At 34.0% G+C, this 25765-nt stretch overlaps 1 protein-coding gene across 1 annotated transcript in view; it reads left to right on the top strand.

Annotated features, from left to right (window-relative positions):
* The window catches only part of LOC141521436 (pro-interleukin-16-like), a 161464-nt gene that overhangs the window by 97622 nt on the left and 38077 nt on the right, over nt 1-25765 (top strand). The window contains 7 exon segments of the mRNA XM_074233996.1: nt 2767-2909; nt 7864-7974; nt 11273-11387; nt 22096-22169; nt 22990-23137; nt 23140-23205; nt 25087-25204. Of these exon segments, the coding sequence (XP_074090097.1) occupies nt 2767-2909; nt 7864-7974; nt 11273-11387; nt 22096-22169; nt 22990-23137; nt 23140-23205; nt 25087-25204 (775 nt within the window).

Genomic DNA, 25765 nt, shown 5'->3' with positions numbered 1-25765 from the left:
CTTCTTGAATATTTCTAGGACTGGAAGCAGCTTTTTTTAGTATCACAATTCAATAATCTATAATCAGGAAAAGAAACACAAAGAAAAGAGGCAGTCAGGAGCTTGAGGTCCAGATTTGGATTCACTACTTTTTTATTAGTAGTCCCAAAGAGAGTACATACATATCACCTGTTTTGGAGATATGAAGACAAAGGTGGAGAAGTTGTTTTTGCCCCTAAAGCATCATCCAGGCTCAGGATCCAGTCCTCCTTGACATAGGTACTCTGTGCAGCCTTTGTGGGACCAAGACAGGAGTGTGCTGGAGCCAGATCATGTTTGCCCATGAGAGTTCTGCTAACTTTTTAATGTGGGCATTTAGACCTTAGGAATCTGTGAAGGTCACAAACTGGAACCTGATTTATTATTCTGTTGATTATATAAAATGATAGATAAAATACAAATAATGCAGATTAAGTTTAAGATTATGTTATATATGCATTTTGGGGGGATAACCAGTTGTTAAATATTTACCAGTACACTACTACCAAGGATCTAATAAAGGAGTTGTTTGGTTAAGCCAAAGCATTCAGTACGAAGTCAGAATACACATAGTCCATTGGAAGTGGTCCAGAGCCCTATAGCTCATAAGGCTTACATTTACCCCCATTATATTTGTCAATATACATAAATGTGAGATTAGGCCAGCTGTCAGGAGACAATTGGGCAAGAGTGTTAGCAAACAGTGAAAGATGATCTGAAATAGATTATGTTGAGTTGGGGAGGAAGGAAACCTGGAAGCAGAAAGACACAATATTCTGAGAGGCAGATGAGTCAATACTCTTTATTAAGCTCTTATTAGTTACTAGGTCTTGTTCTATGTTCAGGGTTGACCAAGAAAGTTTCTGCCACGGACGCTCACATTTTAAACAACTATGAACATACAAGATGCATACAGTGTAAATAGGAAATAATTTTATAGGAAGGCCCTAGTGGTGGGTGATGGCAAGGGGGAAAGGAAAGGCTTCCTATAGAAAGTGGGATTTGAACTTAACTTTGAAAAAAGTCACAGAAACAAGAAACAGAACTAAAAAGAAAATATTCTAAGCTTGGGGGTATAGCTATTGAAAAGGCAGAGTCTGCAGATTGAATGCTGAAAGAAAGAGATAGGTCAGGGTGAATGGATTATAGAGAAAGAAGAAGAGGATAAACTATAAGAAGACTGTAAAGATAGGAAAGAAGTCTTATTTGAAAGGCTTTAAAAACCAAATAGAGCTGGAGACGATAGGGAGTCACTTGAATTTATTGGACATCTAGGTAGCCAGTGGTAGAGTGCTGAAAGACTCACCTTTCTAAGTTCAAATCTGACCTCAGACACTTACTAGATGTGTGATTATCTGCCTCAGTTTCCTCATCTGTAAAATTATCTAGAGAAGAAATGACAAACACTTCAGTATTTTTGTCAAGAAAACCCCAAATGGGATCACAGAGAGTCAAACATAACTGACATAACAATACAGGATTTATTGAATAGGGGAGTGTGACATGATCAGAACTTCACTTTAGAAAGATCACTTTGATAGCTGAGTGGAAGAATTTTTGTCCAGTAAAAAGTTTGAATTAGATAGAATATTGCATCTAGAGTCAGGAAGATTTGAATTAAAATTCGGTCTCAGATGTGTATTAGCTACATGACTTAGGTCAAGTCACTTACTGTCTTTTTTGCATCAATTACCTCAAAAAAATGTAAAATGGGGATAGTAAAAAAACACCTACTTTAAAGGGTTGTTGTGAAGATAAAATGGTTATTTGTAAATATTTAACACAGTGTTTAGCATATAGTCAATGCTATATAAATGTTTGTTCCCTTCCCTGGAAGGGTTGAAGTCAAAGAACCAGAAAAAGCATTCTAAAACTGAGGTTATCTTTTAGGAAGCCCTCTGAAAACTTATGAAGGTGTTGGGTATTATTATTCCTCACTATGTTTTGGCTAGCACTACTGGGAACGCAACAAAAGATATTTGAGTATTGTTTAATCACTGTTCAGTCATACCTGATTCTTTGTGACCCCATTTGGTGTTTTCTTAGTAAAGCTACTGGAGTGGCTCGTCATTTCCTCCTTCAGTTCATTTTACAGATGAAAAAAAATTGAGGCAAAATAATTAAATGATTTTCTCAAGATCATACAGCTAGTAAGTGATTGGGGTTAGATTTGAACTGAGATCTTCCTGACTCTGGACTTATTGTGATATGCATTGTGCCACCTACAGCACCTATATAGCTTTAGAAGTAATCTCAAGAGGTAAGGAACATATATAATCAGAGCCTTAGGAAAATCCTTCTGTGATCTTTGAGTTTATTTTTTTTTAGGTTTTTTTAGGTTTTATTGTAAGGCAAATGGGGTTAAGTGACTTGCCCAAGGCTACACAGCTAGGTAATTATTAAGTGTCTGAGGCCCCATTTGAACTGAGGTATTCCTGACTCCAGGGACAGTGCTCTATTCACTGTGCCACCTAGCTGCCCCTTGAGTTTAGTTTTAAAGGGAAGTTGACCTTATAGGAGACAAAGATGAGGAGGAGTACATTCTAGACACAGGGAAAACCTTTACAAAGACACAGAGGCAAGAGACTCAATGTTATGCAGGAGGAACAGATTGCCTCTAAGTAAGTACATAACCAAGATTGGGAAAGCAATAGGTAAGTTGAGATGGAATGTATTTTTCACGCAATTTCATATGCCAAGAGAATTCTTTCACTGACATTTCCTCCCCTCTTTCCTTTCCTGGTTTAGGTGTGAATCCATACTGGATTGGTGAAATTGATTTCCCAATGACCAAAAAATCTTCAGCTTGTAGAGACAGACAACCTTATTCTCTCTACAGCTATAGAAAATCACTCTCCCAGCAACTGGACTGCTCAGCAGGAAAAACTACAGTAAGTTTCAAAAGTTTATATTTGAAAAGAGAGGTAACATCTACACATAGGTATGTACAAGACAGATAAAAGGCAAACTAGTTGGAGAAAGAACTAGCAACTAGAGGACTGGGAAAATCAACATGTGGAAAACTGTGCTTTAACTGAATCTTGAAGGAATAGGGATTTTAATGGATGGCAATGATGAAGGAGGCAAGAAAGGAAACCAGATATCATATTTCCTTGAAATATTTATCAGGATAAGTCACTGTAGTATCTTTGCCAAAAAAACCCTAAATAGGGTCATGATAAGTTAGACATGACTCAAAACAACAAATGTCTTCTGGTGAAATGCTTCTACAATAAGTTATCTTTGCCTCCCCAAAGTGATGTATCAATGTCATATCCTCCTACCAGACTAGATGTTCTTTAAGGATATAAGCTACCTTATATAAACATTGACACCCCTCCTCCCTCATCATAATGCTCTTCATTTAGTAGGTACTTAATAAATGCTTGTTTTATTGTTCTATTCATTGGAATGCTCAGTTACTTTGACAATCTGTAATTCTTTGAATATCGAATTAATTTTTAAAAAGAGCTTGTGAAACTATAAGTTAAACCAGTTTAAATCAAGTGGAACAAAATTCATGGCACATGCTATCAAGATTTTAACATTCCTGGAAAATCAAACCTTCAGATTAAATGCTTTTAGCTTCTGGCTGGCTAAGAATGGCATTCATCCTTTGATAACACAATTGGAGTTATAGGAACAACACCATTTGACTGCAGCATAGTAAGTCAACTCTTCTCATGCTCTTGCTATATCCTGCTTATTTGCATCTTTGCCCACTCACTCAGGAAATGCTGAAGCTGAACCTCGGCATGGGCCCCATATCACCTTGTTTTGTGCATCAGATCTGCTCAGCTACATAAATAGATATCTTCAAAATTGGAACTGAACTCAAGTATGACTTCAAACCTTTATAGTCACCTCATGAACTCTCAGTTTGGCCATTAATAATCATTATTACTTAAGGTATATAACTTTTAAAGTGCTTTTACCTATATTTTCTCATTTAATAATCATTATCCTGTGATGGAGGTCTTATTAGTTCCATTTCCGAGATGAAACAATTGAAGTTCAATGAGTCTAAATGACCTGTCTTATGTTACAGTAGGCCAAGTGTCCTGACACCTCTTCTTATTCTCTCTCTTTACTGTGATGTGTTTCCTCTTGAAGTTAAACATGTACGCATTTTTTATTAGCACAAATTCAAAGAAATTGATAAGAAAAACTTTGGACAAAAGTATGGAAGAAATTAAATTTAGATCACACTACAAATGGTAATATCATCTAGAAATTAAAAACCAAAACTCTCAAAGCAAGTTTCCCTGGGAAAGGTCCCATTTCCAAGAACTGGTTCAAATTTATAAGAAAAAGAGATATTTTTCCAACTAATAAATGGTCTAAGGATATGAACAGACAGTTTACAATGAAAGAAGCCTAGGCTATCAATAGTTATATAAATATGCTTTAAAATGCCACTAATTAGAAAAATATATACTAAAGTAATTCTGAGATTTTATCTCATTACCATCAGAGTGGTAAAGATGATCAGAAAAAAGGAAAATGACAAATTTTGGAATAGGGCTATGGAAAAACAAGTACATTGATGCATTTTTGGTGGACCTGTGAATGGGTATATTCAATCTGAAAATCAAATTGAAATTATACACATTTTTTTCACCCTTAACACTGCTAAGTCTATATGCAAAAACAGATGAAAGGGTGAAGAGAAAGTCTTTTATGCACAAAAATATTTGTAGAAGGTCTTTCCTTGTTAGCAAAAAGCTGGAAATTAAGGGGATGCTTATCAATTGAAAATTAGATAAATAAACTATGGTATATGAATATGCTAGGATACTTTTATGCTGTAGGAAATGAGGAAATCATTGATTTGAAATTATTTTTAAAAGACCTGGAAAAAATCTATATGAACTTATGCAAGATAAAGTAAGAAGAACCAAAAGAACAGTTTATACAATAAGATCAACATCATAAAAATGAATAGGAATGAGCAGAACCAGAACAATTTATACAACTCTAAAAAACAAAATAATTTTGAAAGCTATATGAACTATGATCAATACAATAAATATCTATGATTCCAGAGAAATGATAATTAAATGTTATCAATTAAAAAGAGGTGATGGATTTAGAGTGCAGAAGAAGACATATGAAAATGTAGATCGATAGACTGATAGCTAGAGGTATTTATAAACAGTCATTGAGAGAATGTGTTTCATTTGACTATACATATTTGATAGATTAAACTTGTTTTTCCTTTTTCTCAATTTCTCTAAGCATTTATATTAATTTTTTAAAATAGAAAACAGATTTTTTGTATTACTTTTCATTGACTGTTCTCCTTTTGTTTCACTTTTACTAAGTGGAAGTAACTCTAAATGTTTATAATGTAAAAATGTCAATAAAATTAAAGATTTAAGTCAGCCATGTTGAAATAAAAAATAGAAATTATATGTATAATGCAACTATAAGCAAATTATAGTTTTGGTTTCAAGCTTTCTTGAAATATTCTGAAACAATTTAATAAGTTTATTCCCCTATAATGGAATGTAGCCTGTAAAAATTTCAGGGCACCAATTACACAGAAATCAAATTTTGAATTTTTATTCAAATTAGTAATCATTTTAAAGTGCCTACTGTGTGCAAGACACCATTCCTGGGGCTAAAAAATTAGACAAAACTCCAACTTTGCTTTAATGAAGTTTACAGTCTGATGGTTTAGGGGGAAAAGTTCACTTTTAGGTGTATTATTAGGAGGTTGGGAAAGTGAATGAAATTTTCATGGAAAATATGGCATCCTAGTTGCCTTTTTAACTTAATTTACCTTTCCAATTACATGCAAAAATCATTTTTAGCATTCATTTTTTGTAAGATTTTGAATTTCACATTTTTCTCCTTCCTTTCCCCTCCCCTTGATAGCCAATAATCTTATATAGGTTTTATATATGTATAACTATGTTAAACATATTTCCATATTAGTCATGTTGTGAAAGAAGAATCAGAACAAAAGGGAGGAAACCATGAGAGGGCAAACACAGCATAAAACATAAAACAAATTTTAAAAATTGAAAATAGTATGCATTCAGACTCTATAGTTCCTTCTCTTGATGTGAATGATATTTTCCATTATAAGTCCTTTAGAATTGTGTTTGATCATTGTACTGCTGAGAAGAGCAAGTCTTTCATTTTTGATCATCACACAATGTTTCTGTTAATGTACACAATGTTCTTCCGGTTCTGCTCACTTCACTCTATCAGTTCATTCAGGTCTTTCTAGGTTTTTATGAAGTCCAATTGATCTTGATTGTTTACAGAATAATAGAATTCCATCACATTCATAGACCACAATTTGTTCAGCTATTCTCTATTTGAAGGCCATTCCCTCAATTTCTAACTCTTTGCCACTACAAAACCATCTATTATAAATATTTTTGTACACATGGGCTTTTTGTCCCTTTCTTATGATCTCTTTAGAATACAGAGCTAGTAGTGTTATTGCTGAGTCAAAGAATATGCACAGTTTTATTGTCCTTTGGACAGATTTCTAAATTGCTCTCCAGAATGGTTAACTCAGTTTCCAACTCCACCAACAATGCATTAGTGTTCCAGTTTTCCCATATCCCCTTTACCTAGTTGAGTCTTTAAAAAATAAAAGCAATCAGTACATGGAAATTGGGCAGGAGAAAGCATTCATCATTACATAGAACCAAGGCATGAATATTAAAAAGATATGTATAATAAGGTATTTTGTTTTCATTTTGACTACCATACAGAACACATAAAGATAAGTCTGGAAACATTGGAGCTAGATTATGGAGAGTCTTGAATAGGGTGAAAGACTGGATCTAGTCAAGGTGAATTTTCTGGTGATGGGACTCTATAAATTTAATTAGGATGATCTTCAGGAATCAGATACATACACTTTTTGCCTGGTCCTAGGCTAAGTATTGTAAAAAGGATGGGTGTTTGGGTTTGGATACAAAGGAAAAAACCAATACTTGAATAGTACCAAACTGGAAAGAATGTATTATTTACATATAGCTGTATATTTATATATGTTTACCCTAAAACTTCTAGGATAGTCCCTATCTATATATCTATAAACAAGCAAAACTAAGTCTATATACATGTATACATGTATATACATATATGTATGTTATATATACATACCCTTACATACATATACCCATATACATGCACACAGAAATAGACTAGCTTCAAATGATGGAACTGGACCACATGGTATGTGAGGGCCCTTACAGTTGAATGAATGCCAAAACATTTATTAAATACTAAATATATACCAGGTTCTATATTACACCATGGGGAAATTAATACAAGAAAGCAAGACAGTTCCTACCTTCAAGAAGCTTATATTCTAATGGTGGAACAAAAGACCTAAAGAGGAAACAGGAAGTTGGTGAAAAGAAAAAGAAATTTCCACAGCAACATAATTTGAAAACGATTGGGAAATGATATGGAGATATAGTGGCCAGCAAAGACATGGAGTCCCAGAATCTGACTCCAAAAATCACAGAAAGGAATGATAATGACTAGAATGAAGGTGAAATACTTGGAAATGATTGGAAAGTAACATGTGGGTTTGGTTCAGAGCATGATAAGGCAAAAACCTATCAGAACCCAGGATGTAATTTAGAATCCTCTCATTCTTTATTAATCAAGAGCCTAATTTTTTTGACCACAGAATGGTCTAATCTTATATGTACTACAAAGTAAAATCACCACCACTACCATTATCATCATCATCATCATCATTCAAAAAAGAGAGACTCAAGTCTTTCACTAATTTAAGCAAGCCTTATTCTCTACTTGAGCTGATAAATTCCTGCCTCTTATTTATCCTTCTTTTTTTTTTGTTTGCAGGCAATTTCAAGACCTTCTCGGTCACTTAGCACAGCCCAACTCACACAGCCAGCATCTGGCTTGCAGGCTTCTGTCATTTCGAACATTGTGTTGATGAAGGGCCAGGCCAAGGTAAGAAGTGGATATTTACTAATAGGAGGGGGGTAAAAAAGAATTATTTGATTAAACAAGCTCAAAAGTCTCCTTTAACTTCTGAAATTCTTCCAAGTCTCTGTTAGTTCTAAAATTCTATATTTTTGCATTTTTCCTTCAAGGAAAAACCTTGGGTGACCTGAATAGAATGTAAACAAGGATTAGTAATGGGAAATTGATAAATCCACATCAATACTTCTTATCCTAGAGATGATTTCTTAGGTATAATCTGAAAGAAAATTATGAAGAAGGAAACATTTGGGCTTATTTGTTTATTTTGGGTTTTTTGGTCCTCTTTCTGCACAATTTTTCCCTTCAGTTTTTAATCATGACACTTCTCTATTCCATCAGTAACATAGCTAATTAATTCTGTTTCATTCTATTTTCTACTTCCAAGTCCTTTGATTTCATCATATCCTCTATTCTCAAATCCCTTGCTTCCTTGTTCCGTCTTCATCCATTCTCCGTGTACCTCCTCCTTTGCTATTTACTTATTGCTGAACAGGGCTGCAGGAAGTCATGCAACAGAGCTCACTAGGAAAACTTCAGATTTAGCTTATTCAACCTCACCTTTCACTCTTCCTTAGGTCATGGATCAAATCAGTTGCCAAACCTTTCTGGTTCTACCTATAAAACAACTCTTTTATCTCTCCAAATAATGCACACAGTTACTACAGTAGTTCAGATTATCATCATCAATTGCATACACTACTGCTGTGGTTTCTATCAAGATGTCCAACCTTTTAGCTCTTCTGGGCTTCATCACCCATCAAAAACTCTTCAAGGGACACATAGAACTTAATATTTATATATGATTACCATCCACCTCTAGTCTCCCCTCTTTTCCATCCAGCCTGCACATCTGCCAAAGGGATTTTCTTATTTTTCTATTGAATAAACTGTATTTGTTCTCTCTTACCTTTAAGATAAAATATAAATCCTTCTTTTTAGTTTTCAAAGGCTTTTCTACTATTTTCTAGATTTATTTTATATATATATTTATACATACATATATATATATATAATTTCCTCCCCTCCCCTTGCCTTTCCTGGAGGCAGCTAATTTGACCTTCTCTATGTTCCTCACATGTGTCCACACAAAGCCATTGTTTCCTATCTTCTATCTTCCTATCGCCTTTGCAGTAGAAATTAATTCCACCTTGGGCAAGCCACTTAATCCTGTTTGCCTTGCAAAAACCTAAAAAAAATAATTAATTCCTCTATTCTTGGAATGTACTCTCTCCTCACCTCTGCCTTATAGAGTTCCCATTCTTCTCAAGTGCTAAAAGTCCTCCTTACTATACTTTGATGTACATGCTGCCCCTACATGGAATATAAACTTGAAAGAAGTGACATTTTCTGTTTGTGTGTTTTTTTATAATCAGTTTCCCAGCACATTGCTTCTAAATGTCTTTTAAGGCTGAAAGTCAGTTTATAAGGAGCTTGAAGGATAGATAGGGGAGAATGGGTATAGGATTGGTATGTGTGTGGGTGTGTGTGTGTGTGTGTGTGCGTGAGAGAGAGAGAGAGAGGAGAGAGAGAGAGAGAGAGAGAGAGAGAGAGAGAGAGAGAGAGAGAGAGATTTTTAAAGAGAGATACTATTGATTAGAGGAAGAAAGATAAGAGACTTGAAGTTTTTCATAGAATCCATGTCATTACTGAGTGAATACAAGACACTTCTCTACCCTACACCTAAACAGCATCTGCCACTCTCACTTGCCCAAGCCCTGATGCAGATACTTTCTCAGTCAAACTCAGAAAAGAAAGGATAAATTTACAGAGAAAGTGCTGTGTGTGTGTGTGTGTGTGTGTGTGTGTGTGTGTGTTTGGGTGGGTATATAATTAAAATGCATTATTCTGACTCTTTTACAAGACCTGTTTTAAAAAACTTTTCTATTGGATTTAAGCAATAAAAGGAGGATCAAAGAATATTGGGGGGGGGAAATCTAAATATTACTGTGTCAGTTACATAAATTCCAAGCTCAAATGGGAAAAAACTAAGGGAGTAAAAGTTTTTACTTGTTTAAATTCACAGGGAGCAAAGAAGGCATTGGGATATTTTATGTAATCATGAAGTCATAAATATAACCTTGTCAATCTAACCTTTTTTAATTTCAGTGTCTTTCCTCTGTTAATTATTTCCTATTCATCCTTTTTATAACTTGCTTTGTATATAGTTGTTTACATGTTGCTCCCCTCATTAAGGCTGTAAACTCCTTGAGGGTAGAGACTGCCTTTTGTTCTTTTGTATCTCCAGAATTTACCATTGTGCCTACATGCAGTAGGTGCTTAATAAATATTTAATTGAATTTATTTTTACAACTGAGGATACTAATGTCTAGAGAGATAAAGTGAATTGCCTGAAGTCATACAAATTGTAAGGGCCAGAGCAAATATTTGAATCCAGTTCTCTTGTCTACTCCTTTTCAAACACTGTCATCTTGAGAAACACACCATTGTAATTGAAATATATGCATATATATTATTTATGTGAAATATAATATATATGTGTGTATTTCTTGTTTTTAAAGGTCATTTTTCATTAAAAATTGTTCAGTAATTTAGTCATTATAATAATACAATAATGCATACATACTTCCTATTATACTTTCAAGAATAAACTATGTTTTTATGCTGATCATATTTTTAAAATAACAATAGCTACAAAAAAGAGGAAATCAGCCAACATCTTTCCTAAGGTCTAAATGAGCTTTATCCTACTTTTGGGGAGGAGATGGAACTTGCAACTTTTGTTTATGACATATTACATATGTAGAGACACTACACATACGTTATATATCAAAAGCATGGACTGTCTTTTGACTTTCTTTGTTCCCCCTGAACTTACTACAATATCTGGTACATGGTAAGTGTTTACTTAGTCAATATTTAGTGACTGGTTACATTCATAATAGTTGCCATTAAGTACTTGAGGAAAGAGGTAATAGACTTCTTTTTCTTGGTCCCAGAGCAGAGACATGGCAATCATGGTCTGAAACTTGCAAAGAGGTAAATAAAAGTTGGGCTGTAAAAACTTTTAAACAATCAGGGCTTTCCAAAAAATTCAAAGGACTGCCTTGGGAGTCAGTAGATTTAATTGGAGGTATTCAAGCAAAAAGTGAATGGTGACTTCTTGGAAGTTTCGTAGCAAGGACTCATATATTCAGGTTTGAAATTGAACTGGATGACCACAAAACATACTTCCACTTTTATAAAGCTGTGTTTCTACTTATATAACATAAATTATAAACATAACCTTTCCCCTTTCTTTGTTTAGGGATTGGGTTTTAGTATTGTTGGTGGAAAGGACAGCATCTATGGCCCTATTGGTATCTATGTCAAGACAATCTTTGCTGGGGGAGCAGCTGCTGCTGATGGAAGGCTACAAGAAGGTAGGATTTTTTTCCAATAATGATTTATGTCACAAAAAATTTGGGAGATTAAAAAAAAACCAAAAAAGCAAAACAAAAACAGGCATTAAGCCAATGGAGAGACTTAATGTTCAAGATGTATTTAAATTCTTCAGACTAAGAATAGTATTTATCATAAAATATAAGTATAGGGTAAGTAAAAGGAGCATATTTCAGCTTGAAATTCCATGTATGAGTTGCTCAACTGATTATGTCATCTGTTTAGGCCATTGTTCATTGATATGTAACAAGCTTGCATATATCCTTTAGTTAGCAATGGAGGTCCTACCAAGAATGATGAAGAAATTGACTGTTTCTACTCACCTCTAAGGTTTTTGCTCTCCCCAACTTCCATCATTCCATTCCCCCTAATATCTGTTGTCTCTCTCCTGTTCTCCTTTCTATCTTCTCTAAAATTCCCTACTAGTTATATTGCCACCCACTTTGGTTCTAATATATCTCTGATATATTTGTGTTCTTTATACAGAGAGGCTGGCTAGGTGGTCATTGGGATCCAATCATATTTTCTATGACTTCTACCCTCTTGATCTCTATTCCCCTAATGGAATGGAGTAGCACCTTCAGGGTGAGTGATGGGAATCAAGGACCCTTCTTCAAAATGAGTGCTGCTTAGCCACCTTCCTCTGTTCAAAGTAGTCCTCCAGTTTTGAGGTCAAGATTCTTCATTCCCATACTCTCTGATTTTCAGGCAATGTGGTATAGAGATTTATTTGAGATATTGGTCAATGGACATTGCCTAATATTATCTCTGGACTTTAGTAAATGGGTAAGGGATTGGGATCAGGCCAATTACAGAGACATTGGATATTTTTAAAAGCTGTTTTATATATTATATATATATATATATATGCATATATGCATAGTGGATAGAGATTTATTCTTAGAGACAAGAGTGTGGATTCAAGTTCAGTCACTGACATATACTGGTCATAGGACCTTGGGAAAATCACTTAACCCTCTCAGTTCTAGATAATTCTTTAAGATGACTAGTTGAAGAGAAGCCAATACCCTGTGTTTGGAATAGGGAGTTTCCTCATTCAGGAGTTTATATGATAATGATATCATCATTCCATTCCAATACATGGTTACATATTTATTCAGGCCAGAGTCTAACTTGGAGACATTTTACAAAACTTCTGTATTTGTCTAATGTCTCCACACAAAATTTTCCTTGGGAATATCAGAATTTGACTCATGTCTAGGTAGTTACAGAATAAGTAAGGAGTCCTCAGTTTGCATATTAGAAATCAGGCTAACAAATCATTGAGTATAGATCAGGCACTATTACTCACACAAACAAAGAAAATAAAACAAAAAAACCCCAGCAGATTAAAACTGTAAAGGACTTTTATCTGAGGGAATATACATAAATCCCTTCCTTTTCAGAGAACTTACACCTCCCTGAGGGACTTATATATTCCTCTGGGGTTGCCCTCCCCCAAAAAAGAAAAAACTGAAAACATTTTTGTTTGCTAGTGTGTTAATGGATCTAATGAACCATAACTCTTCTGGAAACCTATATCAGTCCTTAGATTTAGAGTACTGACCTACAATGAGAGACACCCTTGCAATGGAAAAGCTTTTGGCTGTGCTAGAGTCTTGTCATCCTCCCCAATGAAAAATCATCTTTGCTTGGAACTTACATAGGCTATGTTGCTTCAAACACCTTTGAAGAAGTTTACTTCTTTTTTGTTTTGTTTTGTTTTATAAAAGAAAGATTTTATTTATTTTGAATTTTACAATTTTTCCCCTAATCTTGCTTCCCACCCCCCCACAGAAGGCAGTCTGTTAGTCTTTACATTGTTTCCATTTTCCATGGTATACATTGATCTAAGTTGAATGTGATGAGAGAGAATCATATGCTTAAGAAAGAAAAGAAAGAATAAGAGATAGCAAAATTATATAAGAAGATAACATTTTTTTTTAAATTAAAGGAAATAGTCTTTGGTCTTTGTTGAAACTCCACAATTCTTTCTCTGGATACAGATGGTATTCTCCATCACAGATATCCCCAAATTGTGCCTGATTGTTGCTCTGATGGAATGAGCAAGTCCATTCAGCTTGAACATCACCTCCATGTTGCTTTTAGGGTGTATAGTGTTTTTCTGGTTCTGCTCATCTCATTCAGCATCAGTTCATGCAAATCCCTTCAGGCTTCCCTGAATTCCCATTCCTCCTGGTTTCTAATAGAACAATAGTGTTCCATCATATACATATACCACAGTTTGTTATGCCATTCCCCAACTGAAGGACATTCACTTAATTTTCAATTATTTGCCACCACAAACAGGGCTGCTATGAATAGTTTTGTACAAGTAATGTTTTTACCCTTTTTTATCATCTCTTCAGGGTATAGAACCAGTAGTAGTATTGCTGGATCAAAGGGTATGCACATTTTGGTTGCCCTTTGGTCGGTAATTCCGAATTGCTCTCCAGAATGGTTGGATGAGTTCACAGCTCCACCAACAAGGTATTAGTGTTCCAGATTTCCTACATTCCTTCCAACAGTGATCATTATACTTTCTGCTCATATTGACCAGTCTGAGAGGTGTGAAGTGGTACCTCAGAGATATCTTAATTTGCATTTATCTAATAAGTAGTGATTCAGAGCAAGTTTTCATATGACTATGGATCACTTTGATTTTCTCATCTGTAAATTGCCTTTGCATGTCCTTTGACCATTTGTCAATTGGGGAATGGCTTGTTTTTTTTTTTTAATTTGACTGAGTTCTCTGTATATTTTAGAAATGAGTCCTTTGTCAGAAATACTAATTGTGAAAATCATTTCCCAATTTACTACATTTCTTTTGATCTTGGTTAGAGTGGTTTTGTCTGTGCAAAAGCTTTTTAATTAATCTAATCAAAATTGTCTAGTTTGTTTTTAATGATGTTCTCCATCTCTTCCTTGGTTATAAACTGCTTCCCTTTCCATAAATCTGTCAGGTAAACTATTCTTTGAACTACTAGTTTGCTTATAATATTGTTTTTATGTCTAAATCCTGTATTCATTTTGATTTTATCTTGGTATAGGGTGTGAGGTGGTGTTTTAATACAAGTTTCTTCCATATTCGCTTCCAATTTTCCCCAACAGTTTTTATCAAAGAGAGAGTTTTTATCCCTAATAGATGGACTCTTTGGGTTTATCAAACAACAGATTACTATAATCATTTCCTGCTATTATACCTAACCTATATACCTAACCTATTCCACTGATCCACCACTCTGTTTCTTAGCCAGTACCAGATAATTTTTGTGACTGTTATTTTATAATATAATTTTTTATCTGGTAGGACTAAGCCACATTCTTTTGTTCCTTTTTTTCATTAAATCCCTGGGAATTCTTGACTTTTTATTTCTCCCTATGAATTTATTCACAATTTTTTCTGACACATTAAATTAATATTTAAAAGAAGTAGTTTAATTTGGAAAGAACTGTCATTTTTTATTATATTAGCTCTACCTATCCATGAGTAGTTGATATTTGCCCAGTTATTTAAATCTGATTTTATTTGTGTGAGAAGTGTTTTGTAACTGTTTTCAAAAACTTTCTGAGTCTGTCTTGGCAGGTAGACTCCCAGGTATTTTATATTGTCTGAAGTTACTTTGAATTGGATTTCTCTTTCTAGCTCTTTTTGCTGCAACTTACTAATCATATATAGAAATATTGAAGATTTATGAGGGTTTATTTTATATCCTGTGACTTGGCTAAAGTTGCTAATTATTTCTAAAAGTTTTTAGATTTTTGGGGGGATTCTCTAGGTTTACCATCATGTCATCTACAAAGAGTGAGAGCTTTGTCTCTTCCTTCCCAATTCTAACTCCTTCCATTTCTTTTTCTTCTCTTATTGCTGAAGCTAACATTTCTAATACAATATTGAATAGTAGTGGTGATAATGGACATCCTTGTTTCACCCCATCCACTATGTCTAGCCTATTCCCATTGCATATAATTCTTGTTGATGGTTTCAGATAGATGCTACTTATTATTCCAAGGAACAATCCATTTATTCTATACTCTCTAGTGTTTTTTAGTAGTAATGGACACTGTATTTTGTCAAAAAAGCTTTCCCAGCATCTATTGATATAATCATATGATTTCTGAAAGGTTTATTGCCAATATAATTGAATATACTGACAGTTTTCCTAATATTGAACCAACCCTGCATTCCTGGGATAAATCCTACTTGGTCATAACATATTATCCTAGAAATAACTTGTAATCATTTTGCTAAGACTTTATTTAAGATTTTTGTATCTATATTCATTAGGGAGATAGCATTCTTTCTCTGTTTTAACTCTTCCTGGTTTAGGTATCAGCACCATATTGGTGTCATAGAAAAAGTTAGACAGAGTTCTGTCTTCATCTCTTCTTTCCTTTTTGTTAAATCAAATTGACCAGAGGTTGATCAATTTTATATACCAACTCTTGGTTTTATGTATTAGTTCAATAGTTTCTTTGCTTTCAATTTTATTAATTTCTTTTTAATTTTTAGCATTTCTAATTTGGTATTTAATTGGGGGTTTTTAATTTGTTCTTTCTCTAATTTTTTAGTTGTATATTTAATTCATTTATTTCCTCTTTTTCTAATTTATTCATGTAAGCATTTAAAGATATAATATATCCCCTGACTGATGCCTTGAGTGTATCCCATAGGTTTTGGTACATTGTTTCATTATTGTCATTATCTAGGATGAAATAATTAATTCTTTCTATAATTTATTATTTGATCTGCTCATTTTTTAAAATGAGGCCATTTAGTTTCCAATTAGTTCTGGGTCTATATCTCCATAGTCCAATATAGCATATAATATGTTCACTATTTCTGTCTTTCTGCAATTGATCATTAGGTTTTTATGCCCTAGTACATAGTCACTTTTTGTATAAGTGCCAGGTACTGCAGAAAAAAAGTATATTCCTTTCTATTCCCATTCAATTTCCTTCATAAGTCTATCATGTCTAGGATTTCTTTTTTTCTTTGAAAAAGATTTTATTAATTTTGAGTTTTACAACTTTTCCCACATTCTTACTTCCCTCCCCCCACCCCCACAGAAGGTATTCTGTTAGTCTTTCCATTGTTTCCATGGTATTAATGGATATCAATTGAATGTGATGAGAAATAAATCACATCCTTAAGGAAGAAAGATAAAGATAAGAGATAGTAAAATTACATAATAAGATAACATTTTTTCCCTAAATTGAAGTTAATAGTCTTTGGTCATTTTTCAAACTCCACAATTCTTTCCTTGGATAGAGATTGTATTCTCCATTGCAGATAGCACAAAATTGTCCCTGGTCCTTGCACTGAAGGAATGACCAAGTCCATTAGGGTGTACAATGTTTTTCTGGTTCTGCTCATCTTACTCAGCATCAGTTCATGAAAATCCTTCCAAGCTTCCCTGAATTCCCATCCCTCCTGGTTTCTAATAGAACAAGAGTGTTCCCTGACATACATATACCACTGTTTGTTAAGCCATTCCCCAATTGAAGGACATTTACTTAGTTTCCAATTCTTTGCCACCACAAGCTGGGCTGCTATGAATATTTTTGTATAAGTGATATTTTTACATTTTTTCATCATCTCTTCAGGGTATAGACCCAGTAGTGGCATTGCTGGATCAAAGGGTATGCACATTTTGGTTGCCCTTTGGGCATAATTCCGGATTGCTCTCCAGAAATGTTGGATGAGTTCCACGCCTAGGCTTTCTAACAATCTATTTACCTCCTTAACTTCCTTCTTGTTTATTTTAAGGTTAGATTTATCTAAATCTGAGAGTGGGAGGCTGAGGTCTCCCACTAGTAGAGTTTTGTTGTCTATGTCTTCCTGTATCTCATTCAACTTCTCCTCTAAAAATCTGGATGTTATATCATTGGGTGCATACATATTTAGTATCAAAATTACTTTGGTACCTTTTAGGAGGATATCATTTCCTTCCTTATCTTTTTTAACAATATCTATTTTTGCAGCTGCTTTGTCTGAGATGAGGATAGCTACTCTTGCTTTTTTTTTACTTTAGCTGAAGCAATATATATTTTGCTCAAATCTTTTATCTTTACTCTATACGTATCTCTCTGCTTCAAAAGAGTAATGAGTTTCTTGTAAGCAGCATATTATAAGATTCTGTTTTTTAATTCACTTTGCTATTCACTTATGTTTTAAGGGAGAGTTTGTCCCATTCACATTTAAAGTTATAATTACTTATTCTTTATTGCCTTCCATGCTATCTTCCCTCTGTTTATATTTCCCCCCATTTTTCACTTTATCCATATTCCCTACCATTTTGTTTCTGAATACCACCACCTTCACTGTGTTTGCACTACTATATCCAGGTCCCCTCCCCTTTCTTTCCCCTTTCCCTTTTCCCCTTCTTCCTTCCCTTCCTTCTCTTAGTCCCCCTTTTTCTCCCCCCTCCCCTTTTCCCCTTTTAATACTTGAAAGGTAAGATAAGTTTCTTAACTTAACTGAGTTCATGTATGTTAACTTTAAGCCAAATCTGATGAGAGTAAGATTCAGGTGGCACTCACCTCCTCCCTTCTTCCCCTCCATTGCAATAGGTCCTTTGTACCTCTTCATGTAATGTGATTTACCCCATGCAGTCACCTCTTCCTGTATCCTTACTGTCTCCCTTTTTAAGGAGGTATTGTTTTTAAATCATTCTATCTGAGTCACAGAAAAGTCATGAGTGTCCGTCACTTCTGGCTAAGTATAGTCTCTCCAAAAGAGTTACAATTCTCAAGAGTTATGAGAATCTTTCGCCCAGGAGGGGATATAGACAATTTCATCTTATTGGATAGCAGGGTTTTTTTTTTAGGATTTTGTAAGACAAATGGAGTTAAGTGACTTGCCCAAGGCCACACAGCTAGGTAATTATTAAGTGTCTGAGACCAGATTTGAACTCAGGTACTCCTGACTCCAGGGCTTGTGCTCTATCCACTGCACCACCTAGCCATCCCCAAGTTTTCTCTTTACTTTTTAGTTCCTTTTCATGTATCTCTTGATTCTCCTGTTTCATGTCCAAATTTTCTATTTAGTTCTGGTCTTTTCATCAGGAAATGTTGGAAAACTCCCATTTTGTTAATTGTCCATCTTTTCCCCTGAAAGAGAAGGCTGAGTTTTGCCAGATTGTGAATTTTTGGCTGCATTCCAAGCTCCTTTGCTCTTTGGAATATCTCATTCCAGGCCCTTCAATCCCTTAAAGTTGATTTAGTCAGGTCCTGCATAATCCTTTCTGTGGTTCTTTGGTATTTAAATTGTTTCTTTCTGGTTGCTTATAGGATTTTCTCTTTTATTTGATAGTTCTGGAATTTGGCCACAATATTCCTTGGTCTTTTCATTTTAGGATCCCTTTCTGGAGGGCATCATTGTATTCTTTCAATGATTGTTTTGCCCTCTGGTTCCATGATATCAGGGCAGTTTTTCATCACTAAATCCTGTAATATTAAGTCCAGGCTTTTTTTTCTCTTCACTGTTTTCAGGAAGACTAATAATTCTTAGGTTGTCTCTTCTTAATCTATTTTTGAGGTCAGTGATTTTTCTGATGAAGTATTTTACATTTTTTTCTATTTTTTTCAATTTTGGGGGTTTTGTTTAACAGAATCTTGTTGTCTCATGTAGTCATTAGTTTCCACAGATTTCATTCTTTTTTTAAGAGAAGAATTTTCTTCATTTACTTTTTGCAACTCCTTTTCCAATTGGTCAATTCCATTTTGTTGAAGGCATTTTCCAGTTGAGGATTAGAGAGAATTATTTTCTTTTTTGAATTTTCCAAATTGAGGATCTGAGAAAATTATTCTCATTTTGTATTTGTTCAATTGTATTTTTCAAGGATTTGTTTTCTTGTTGTGAGATGTTAATTTTTTCTTGCAAGGTGTTAATTTTCTCTTGAGTTTCTTTTCCCAATTTTGCCAATTGATTTTGAAACTCCTTCCTGATTTCTTCAAGGAAGTCTTTCTGGAGACCAATTGATATTTTCCTCAGAAATTCTAGATTTCTCTGGGTTAAGATCTGTGTCTTCTAAGTATTTCCTCAATGGGCCCCCTTTCTGCTGGCCTTTGTTCATTTTCCTAGGATCTTGTGTTGGGATAAGGACTGGCTCTCAGAGGCTTGCTTTTGAAAACCCTACAGGCTTTGTTCACTTGGATTAGTAAATTAGTAGGGGGTGCTGGTTGCTTTCTTTGGAGTTTTTAAGGACCTCTCCCTAGGCCTGGAGGTAGTGAGAGCCTGCAGGAGGGTCTGAATTGTCCTCGATAAATGTGGGCTGGGCCCTGAGGGAGATAGTTAATCTCCCTTTCAGCTGAGGGAGCTCTGCTGCCCACACCTGAATCTGAGGGGCTGTGAGGGCTGTTACTGTTTGTTTTGGGAAGAGGGATCTGCTAAAAGTATGGAGATCAGGACCCCTAAGCCCAGTGGGTTTATGTCCAGTTGTGCTTTGCAACTTTCTTTGCTGAAACTTACCCTCCAGCCCAGCTGGGACTCATCAGACCTCTCTTCCCCCAGCCAAAGATTCCATGACTAAAGTTGGTCCTTGGATCTGCCACTCACCAAAACCTCCATGGCTAAGACCGATGCTCTGGCTTCACCCTGCCCCCTCTGGTTCTCTGCTCTCCACTATTGGTTCACTCACAGTCCCTTGAGACAGACCTTTTGGTAGGTGTTCTTCTCCTAACTTCTCTGTCTGGGTTTTTTCGATTGTATTTCTGCTAAGAGAGTTCTTTCATGTTATTTTTGAGGGGAAATTAGGAGACCTTAGCACAGTGCCAGTCTTCTCTCTGCCATTTTGACTGGAAGTCAAAGTTTACTTCTTCATACCATTATTGTTTTTTATTTCTCCTTAGTTTTAGATTACACTTAGTTCTGAAATTCCTCCATTAGATCTCCATTAGACACTCCATTGCTGCTGCTTTGTGAGCTATCTTGGCTAAATAACTCCTTATCAATCTAACATTGTTTCTACCTATCCCATCTTTGGGGTTGCATATTTCATCATAGATACTCAAAACTTTGCTGGATTCTACTCTAAGGAGTATGAATCTGTTTATAGCCATCTCTCTTCTCCATATTTCAATACAACACATCTATTTCTTATTCTCTCTTTTCCCTTACAAGGCTAAGTCTTAATTATAAAGCTCAGGTATATCAAACAATCACCAATCAACATCAATGTATTTGTTGTTAACGCTCAAAGGAGTTGTGGAGGGGGGAAGAGGATTAGTTGACTTCATACCTTATTAAAGATCCAGCCTTGTAAAGCCCTCATTAAGGGCTTATAGGAATTCAGGAAGACCTTATTAAGATGTACTTCTATATTTAAATATATTGCACCATATTTAAAAGGAAAAAATGATTTCATAGATTTCTGTTTTATTCACCATTTTTCATTATAAATGTGCGCAGTTTTGACTATATTATGGGTTACATTGACTTCTGTGTATTGGCCTGGGAATTTAACTGCTATTTATAAATTTTTTTTATTAAAAATATATTTGTATTTCCAATCACCCAAATATGAAACAAATTTTGGAACATGGTCTATTCGTAAGATGAGATCTAACCCTGTGCCTGATGAACCCAACTACTCCCATAGCCACATTTTTCTAAGAGGTCATAATTTAGAGAATTTTGGGTTGTTTTCAATACAGATTAAACACTGAATTTATGTTGGTGATTTAGAGGAAAATTTACACCAATCTTCATCATATTTTATTCTTAGAGTTCCTTATTGAAGAAAAAGAAATTTTCAATGAGTTAAAATACTTAATGTTCCTATTACTAGGTATAGAAAACCTAGTTAATGTATTTTATTCTTATCAGAAATAGACATTATTCTAGACTATACTAGAATCATATTGGAATTATATCAGACACTGTTCTGGAGCATCAGGGCCATCAGTTTCAATAAAAATGTTGATTCATTCAATAAGGATGTGATTTGGTTGAAATATTTTCATTTTTTAATATTACTCTCTAAAATACTGATACCAACAACCTCTTTATGATTATTATATTTACAGTTTATAAAGTCACTTTGTAACATTGATCTCATTTGCTCCTCACAATGCCCCTGAGAAGCCACCAGACCAGAAATTATCATTGCAACTTTATAGATGAGGAAATTGAGAATCAGATAGATTAACTGACATTGATAAAATGAGACAATATTTATAAGTCATGTAACAGAGTGCCTAATTCATAGTATATATACTATTCATATATATATATATATATATAAAATATATATAAATGTATGTATTCCTTCCCCTTCCCAACATTCTATAGTTTGTTCTATAAGTGGTAGAGTTAGGACTAGAACCAAGGTCTTCTGATTCCTAGTATTTCCAGGAATATTTCTATTAAGTTGTGCTATATCCTTCCTTTATTGATATGTGGTTTATTTTTTATTAGAATGAATCTGGATAGATTATTACATAGTTCAAAATGAGCAAAAGATACCATGGTATGATTATCATTTAGAAGGAATTTTCAGTTTCTTGAATACAATTTCAGGATTATAAGTCTTTTAGTATATATACCTGTCCAAAGTAGTCTAGTGACTTTAAATGAAAATGAATTTTCAAATACAATATTACCATCCTATCCCCATACAAAGCTCTTGAATTCAAATATCCTTGGATTAGATACTAAATTTATTCAATTTCCGTTTATCCAAACAGGGGATGAAATTCTGGAACTTAATGGAGAATCAATGGATGGATTAACACATAATGATGCTTTGCAGAAATTCAAGGTGACCCTATCTTAGCATGGCTTCTTTGGAATGGAGTAGTGTATGGTTTCCTAGATGTGGATTAAAGCATGCAGACACACACATACACATACACACACATTCATACATACATAGCAACAGTGAAAGCTCATTCATTTAGCTTCCACTCATCTAGAATTTATAATGATTAAATCATATTTTAGCCAAAGATTAATTTTGCATTAAAAGGAGACTGCTAAAAAAACCTAAAACTAATGGTATTAAGTAAGATTGTAGGGTAAATATGTAAATTACATAATAATCCAAAAGTTTTCAAGAACTTTGGAAGCACTCATTTGTAAAGAAGCAATTCATATGCTAATTACAAATAAATTTTAAATATTCATTAAAGCAGGTCTTATAAAAATATTACTAGGTAATTGCCTAGTTCAAGTTCCTACATGAATTTAACAATTCAACAAATAATTGACACTTTGAAACAAGATCCTGGGATTAAAAAGATGAACCAGACAGAATCCTGTCCTGAGAGAATTGACAACCTCCTAGGGAGATGCTTTGTTAATGTGATATAGTGTTAAGCACTTTTTTTAAAAAAATGGTAAAAATACCATCTCCTGAATGGTAGAGGAGAGTGCTATTATTTCTTTCTGAGAAGGATTAGTGAAGGAGGAGATGGTATTTAATCTGCAATAAGGCTCAAAAGATGGAAAAAATTTTGAGAGGTCAAGCATGTATATCTCACATAGTTCAGACTTTTCACTGTCAGATAAAGATCTCTTCTGTTTAATTTAAATTCTTGAGTTTTTGTAATATTTTATAAGATCTTATTTTCTTTTTATAGCAAGCCAAAAGGGGGCTTCTCACTCTCACAGTCAGGACCAGTCTGAGTGCTCCCCATTCTGTGTCCAACTACCTTTCTCCTCAACTGTGCCGTTCACTGAGTTCGAGTACCTGCATCACCAAGGAAAATAGTTCTTTTGGTTTGGAAACTCATCCTTTTCAGTCAACACTGCCAAGCCCAATGATAGGATCATAATGGAAGTTTCTTTAAAGAAAGGTATGAACTACTGGCTTTGCTCTTTGGGACACTATCCTTCATGTTTCCTTCTCTTTACCAAACCCCATATGACTTTCTGAATCACTGGATTATTGACTTTAAGAGATATTCCAACTCTTTATTTAGGGGAAAGCTCGGTTAAAATAGAAAAGCACAATCTATAGATGAATTTTATTTTACCATCCCTCAGGATTCCCTCTTTCTCTCTCTATACCTAGTCTCTAGACAAAAGTCTTTCATTTCTATGGTTGAACATTGACAAACATTAAGTTTAGCCTTAGATAGATATCTTGAAGTCCAGACATAGATGTCTATGTGACTATCCTGGTCTCCAGAGATCTGAATTCTAGTAATACTATGTAAGCATTTTTTAGTTCAAGTTAATAAAGAGAGAGCATGGTCTTGGGGCTGAGCTCCCTCTTTCAAAGCAAAGACAGAGAGAGAGAGAGAGAGAGAGAGAGAGAGAGAGAGAAGAGAGAGTGAGCATTCAGCACTAAGGCCATTTTCTCTCTTTAGTAATATGTATGCATATCTAAGTATGTATACAAATATGTAAAATATAATAAAATAAAATTAATTAAAACTTTAATATAATATTTAAATAATTTGTGTGTGCATACATACATGCATGCATGCATACCTATATCAGCACAAAGGGCATCTTCTCTAGGAAGTCTTCTGTGATTTCATCAGTTAACAAGTGATCTCTTCCTAAGTTCCTATTATCTTTTATACTCCTCTCATGACTATTACTTTCTTTCCAATATTTGTTTGTACACATCCACACTCACACTCACATTCACATACCTCCTCACCCACCCTCCCCCCCTACACACACACCACACACACACACACACATTTTATTCTTATTTCCAGATTCTTGAGGGCAGAGACATCATATTTTTAAACTTCACAAAGTATAACACAAAACTTTGTCCAAAATATAATTAATGTTTATTGATTTGGACAGGGAAACAGATATACATAGCATAGAATGTTTATTAATACATACAATATTCCATGCACTGTTAAATGAATAGATAAATAATACAATTAGACCGGGAAAATGACAGAAAACAGGAACATTTAGAGCTCTCAAAGTGGGTTTACTTTATCTCCATTATCTTTTTTAATTATGAAATTTAATTTGATTTTTTCAATTACTTGAAAAGATAGCTTTCTACTTTAATTTTTTGTAAGATTTTGAGTTCCATATTTTTATTCTTCCTTCCCTTCCCTCCTCCCTCTCCTTGACACTGAGTAATCTGATATGTTTATATAATCATGTTCTGAAAGACATATTACTCCTTATAATCTAGTCTAGCATTTCTCAAACATTTTGACCTTAAGACCTCTTATACTCTTGAAAATTATTAAGAATTCCTCCTCCCCCCTGTGGAGGGATTATGTATGTAGTTATTATTTATTACTTTATTATATATAATTATAAATCATCTATTTATATATTATAAATTATAAAATAGACAAATTTAAATTATAAATATGTTATAAATAAGTTTCTATAAATCAAACCCAAAATTTTATAATTATAAAATAAATTATAAATTTTGAAATAAAGTATTATAAATTATATTATCAAATATGTGAATTATACATAAGTTATAAAATATAAATTATATTATAAATATATAGTATTATTATGAAAATAATTTTGATCTTGCAGAGCCCCTAAAAGAACCTTGGAGATTCCAAAGGAATCCAGACCATACTTTAATAATTTCTGTTCTAATCAAAGACCATCTAGTAATAGGATTGGAATATAGAAAGTTTTATACCATTTATGTTTTTGGTATACATTGTACCCAATAAAGCCCAATATTTGGTTAATTTATTACTAATACTCAACATTTTCATTTCTAGAGGCTGGAGTAGGATTGGGAATTGGTCTGTGCTGTGTACCTTACTTCCAGTGTATCTCTGGGATATTTATTCATACTCTTTCCCCAGGATCAGTGGCTCATTTAGATGGACGTCTCAGGTATGATACTATATTTATTTCTCAAAAGGACAAAAGCGGAAAATTTCATGAAATAAGAAAGTATGATTATGAATGAACTTACAGATTTGAGGGAGAATAGTGGTAATGTATGTGGTGTCTGAGTTAACTGGATGATTTAAAAAGAGGTTTTAAATATATTTGGGATTCACAGTCACATATTAATCTTTTTGAAAGAGATGAAAATTGAAGGAATAGACTTTAAAGTAAATGTTTCTACATTTTGACTTTGTTTTGAATTTACAGTGATTGGGAGAGGAGCTAGGGCAAAATTTACCTATGTGTTATTAATTCTTTAAGAGTTTTCTAAATAAATAAATGTTCTAAATAAATGAGCAGATACTCATACTTTTTTAAACTTTTAAAATATATTTGAAGCACTTAAAAAAACTGATGTGATAAGTCAGTAATCAACTAGTCAAAACTTATTATATTCAACTATGTTTCAGTCATGGTACTGGGCAAATTCAGTCATCTTGTCTTTCAATATTTACCAAGCTCTAGTTCTGACTGCCTTCTAGCTGGATGATCTTGGGCTAAACC

The sequence above is a fragment of the Macrotis lagotis genome, chromosome 4, assembly GCF_037893015.1.
Source record: "Macrotis lagotis isolate mMagLag1 chromosome 4, bilby.v1.9.chrom.fasta, whole genome shotgun sequence".
NCBI lineage: Eukaryota > Metazoa > Chordata > Mammalia > Peramelemorphia > Peramelidae > Macrotis > Macrotis lagotis.
This window is presented reverse-complemented; position numbering and strand designations above follow the sequence as displayed.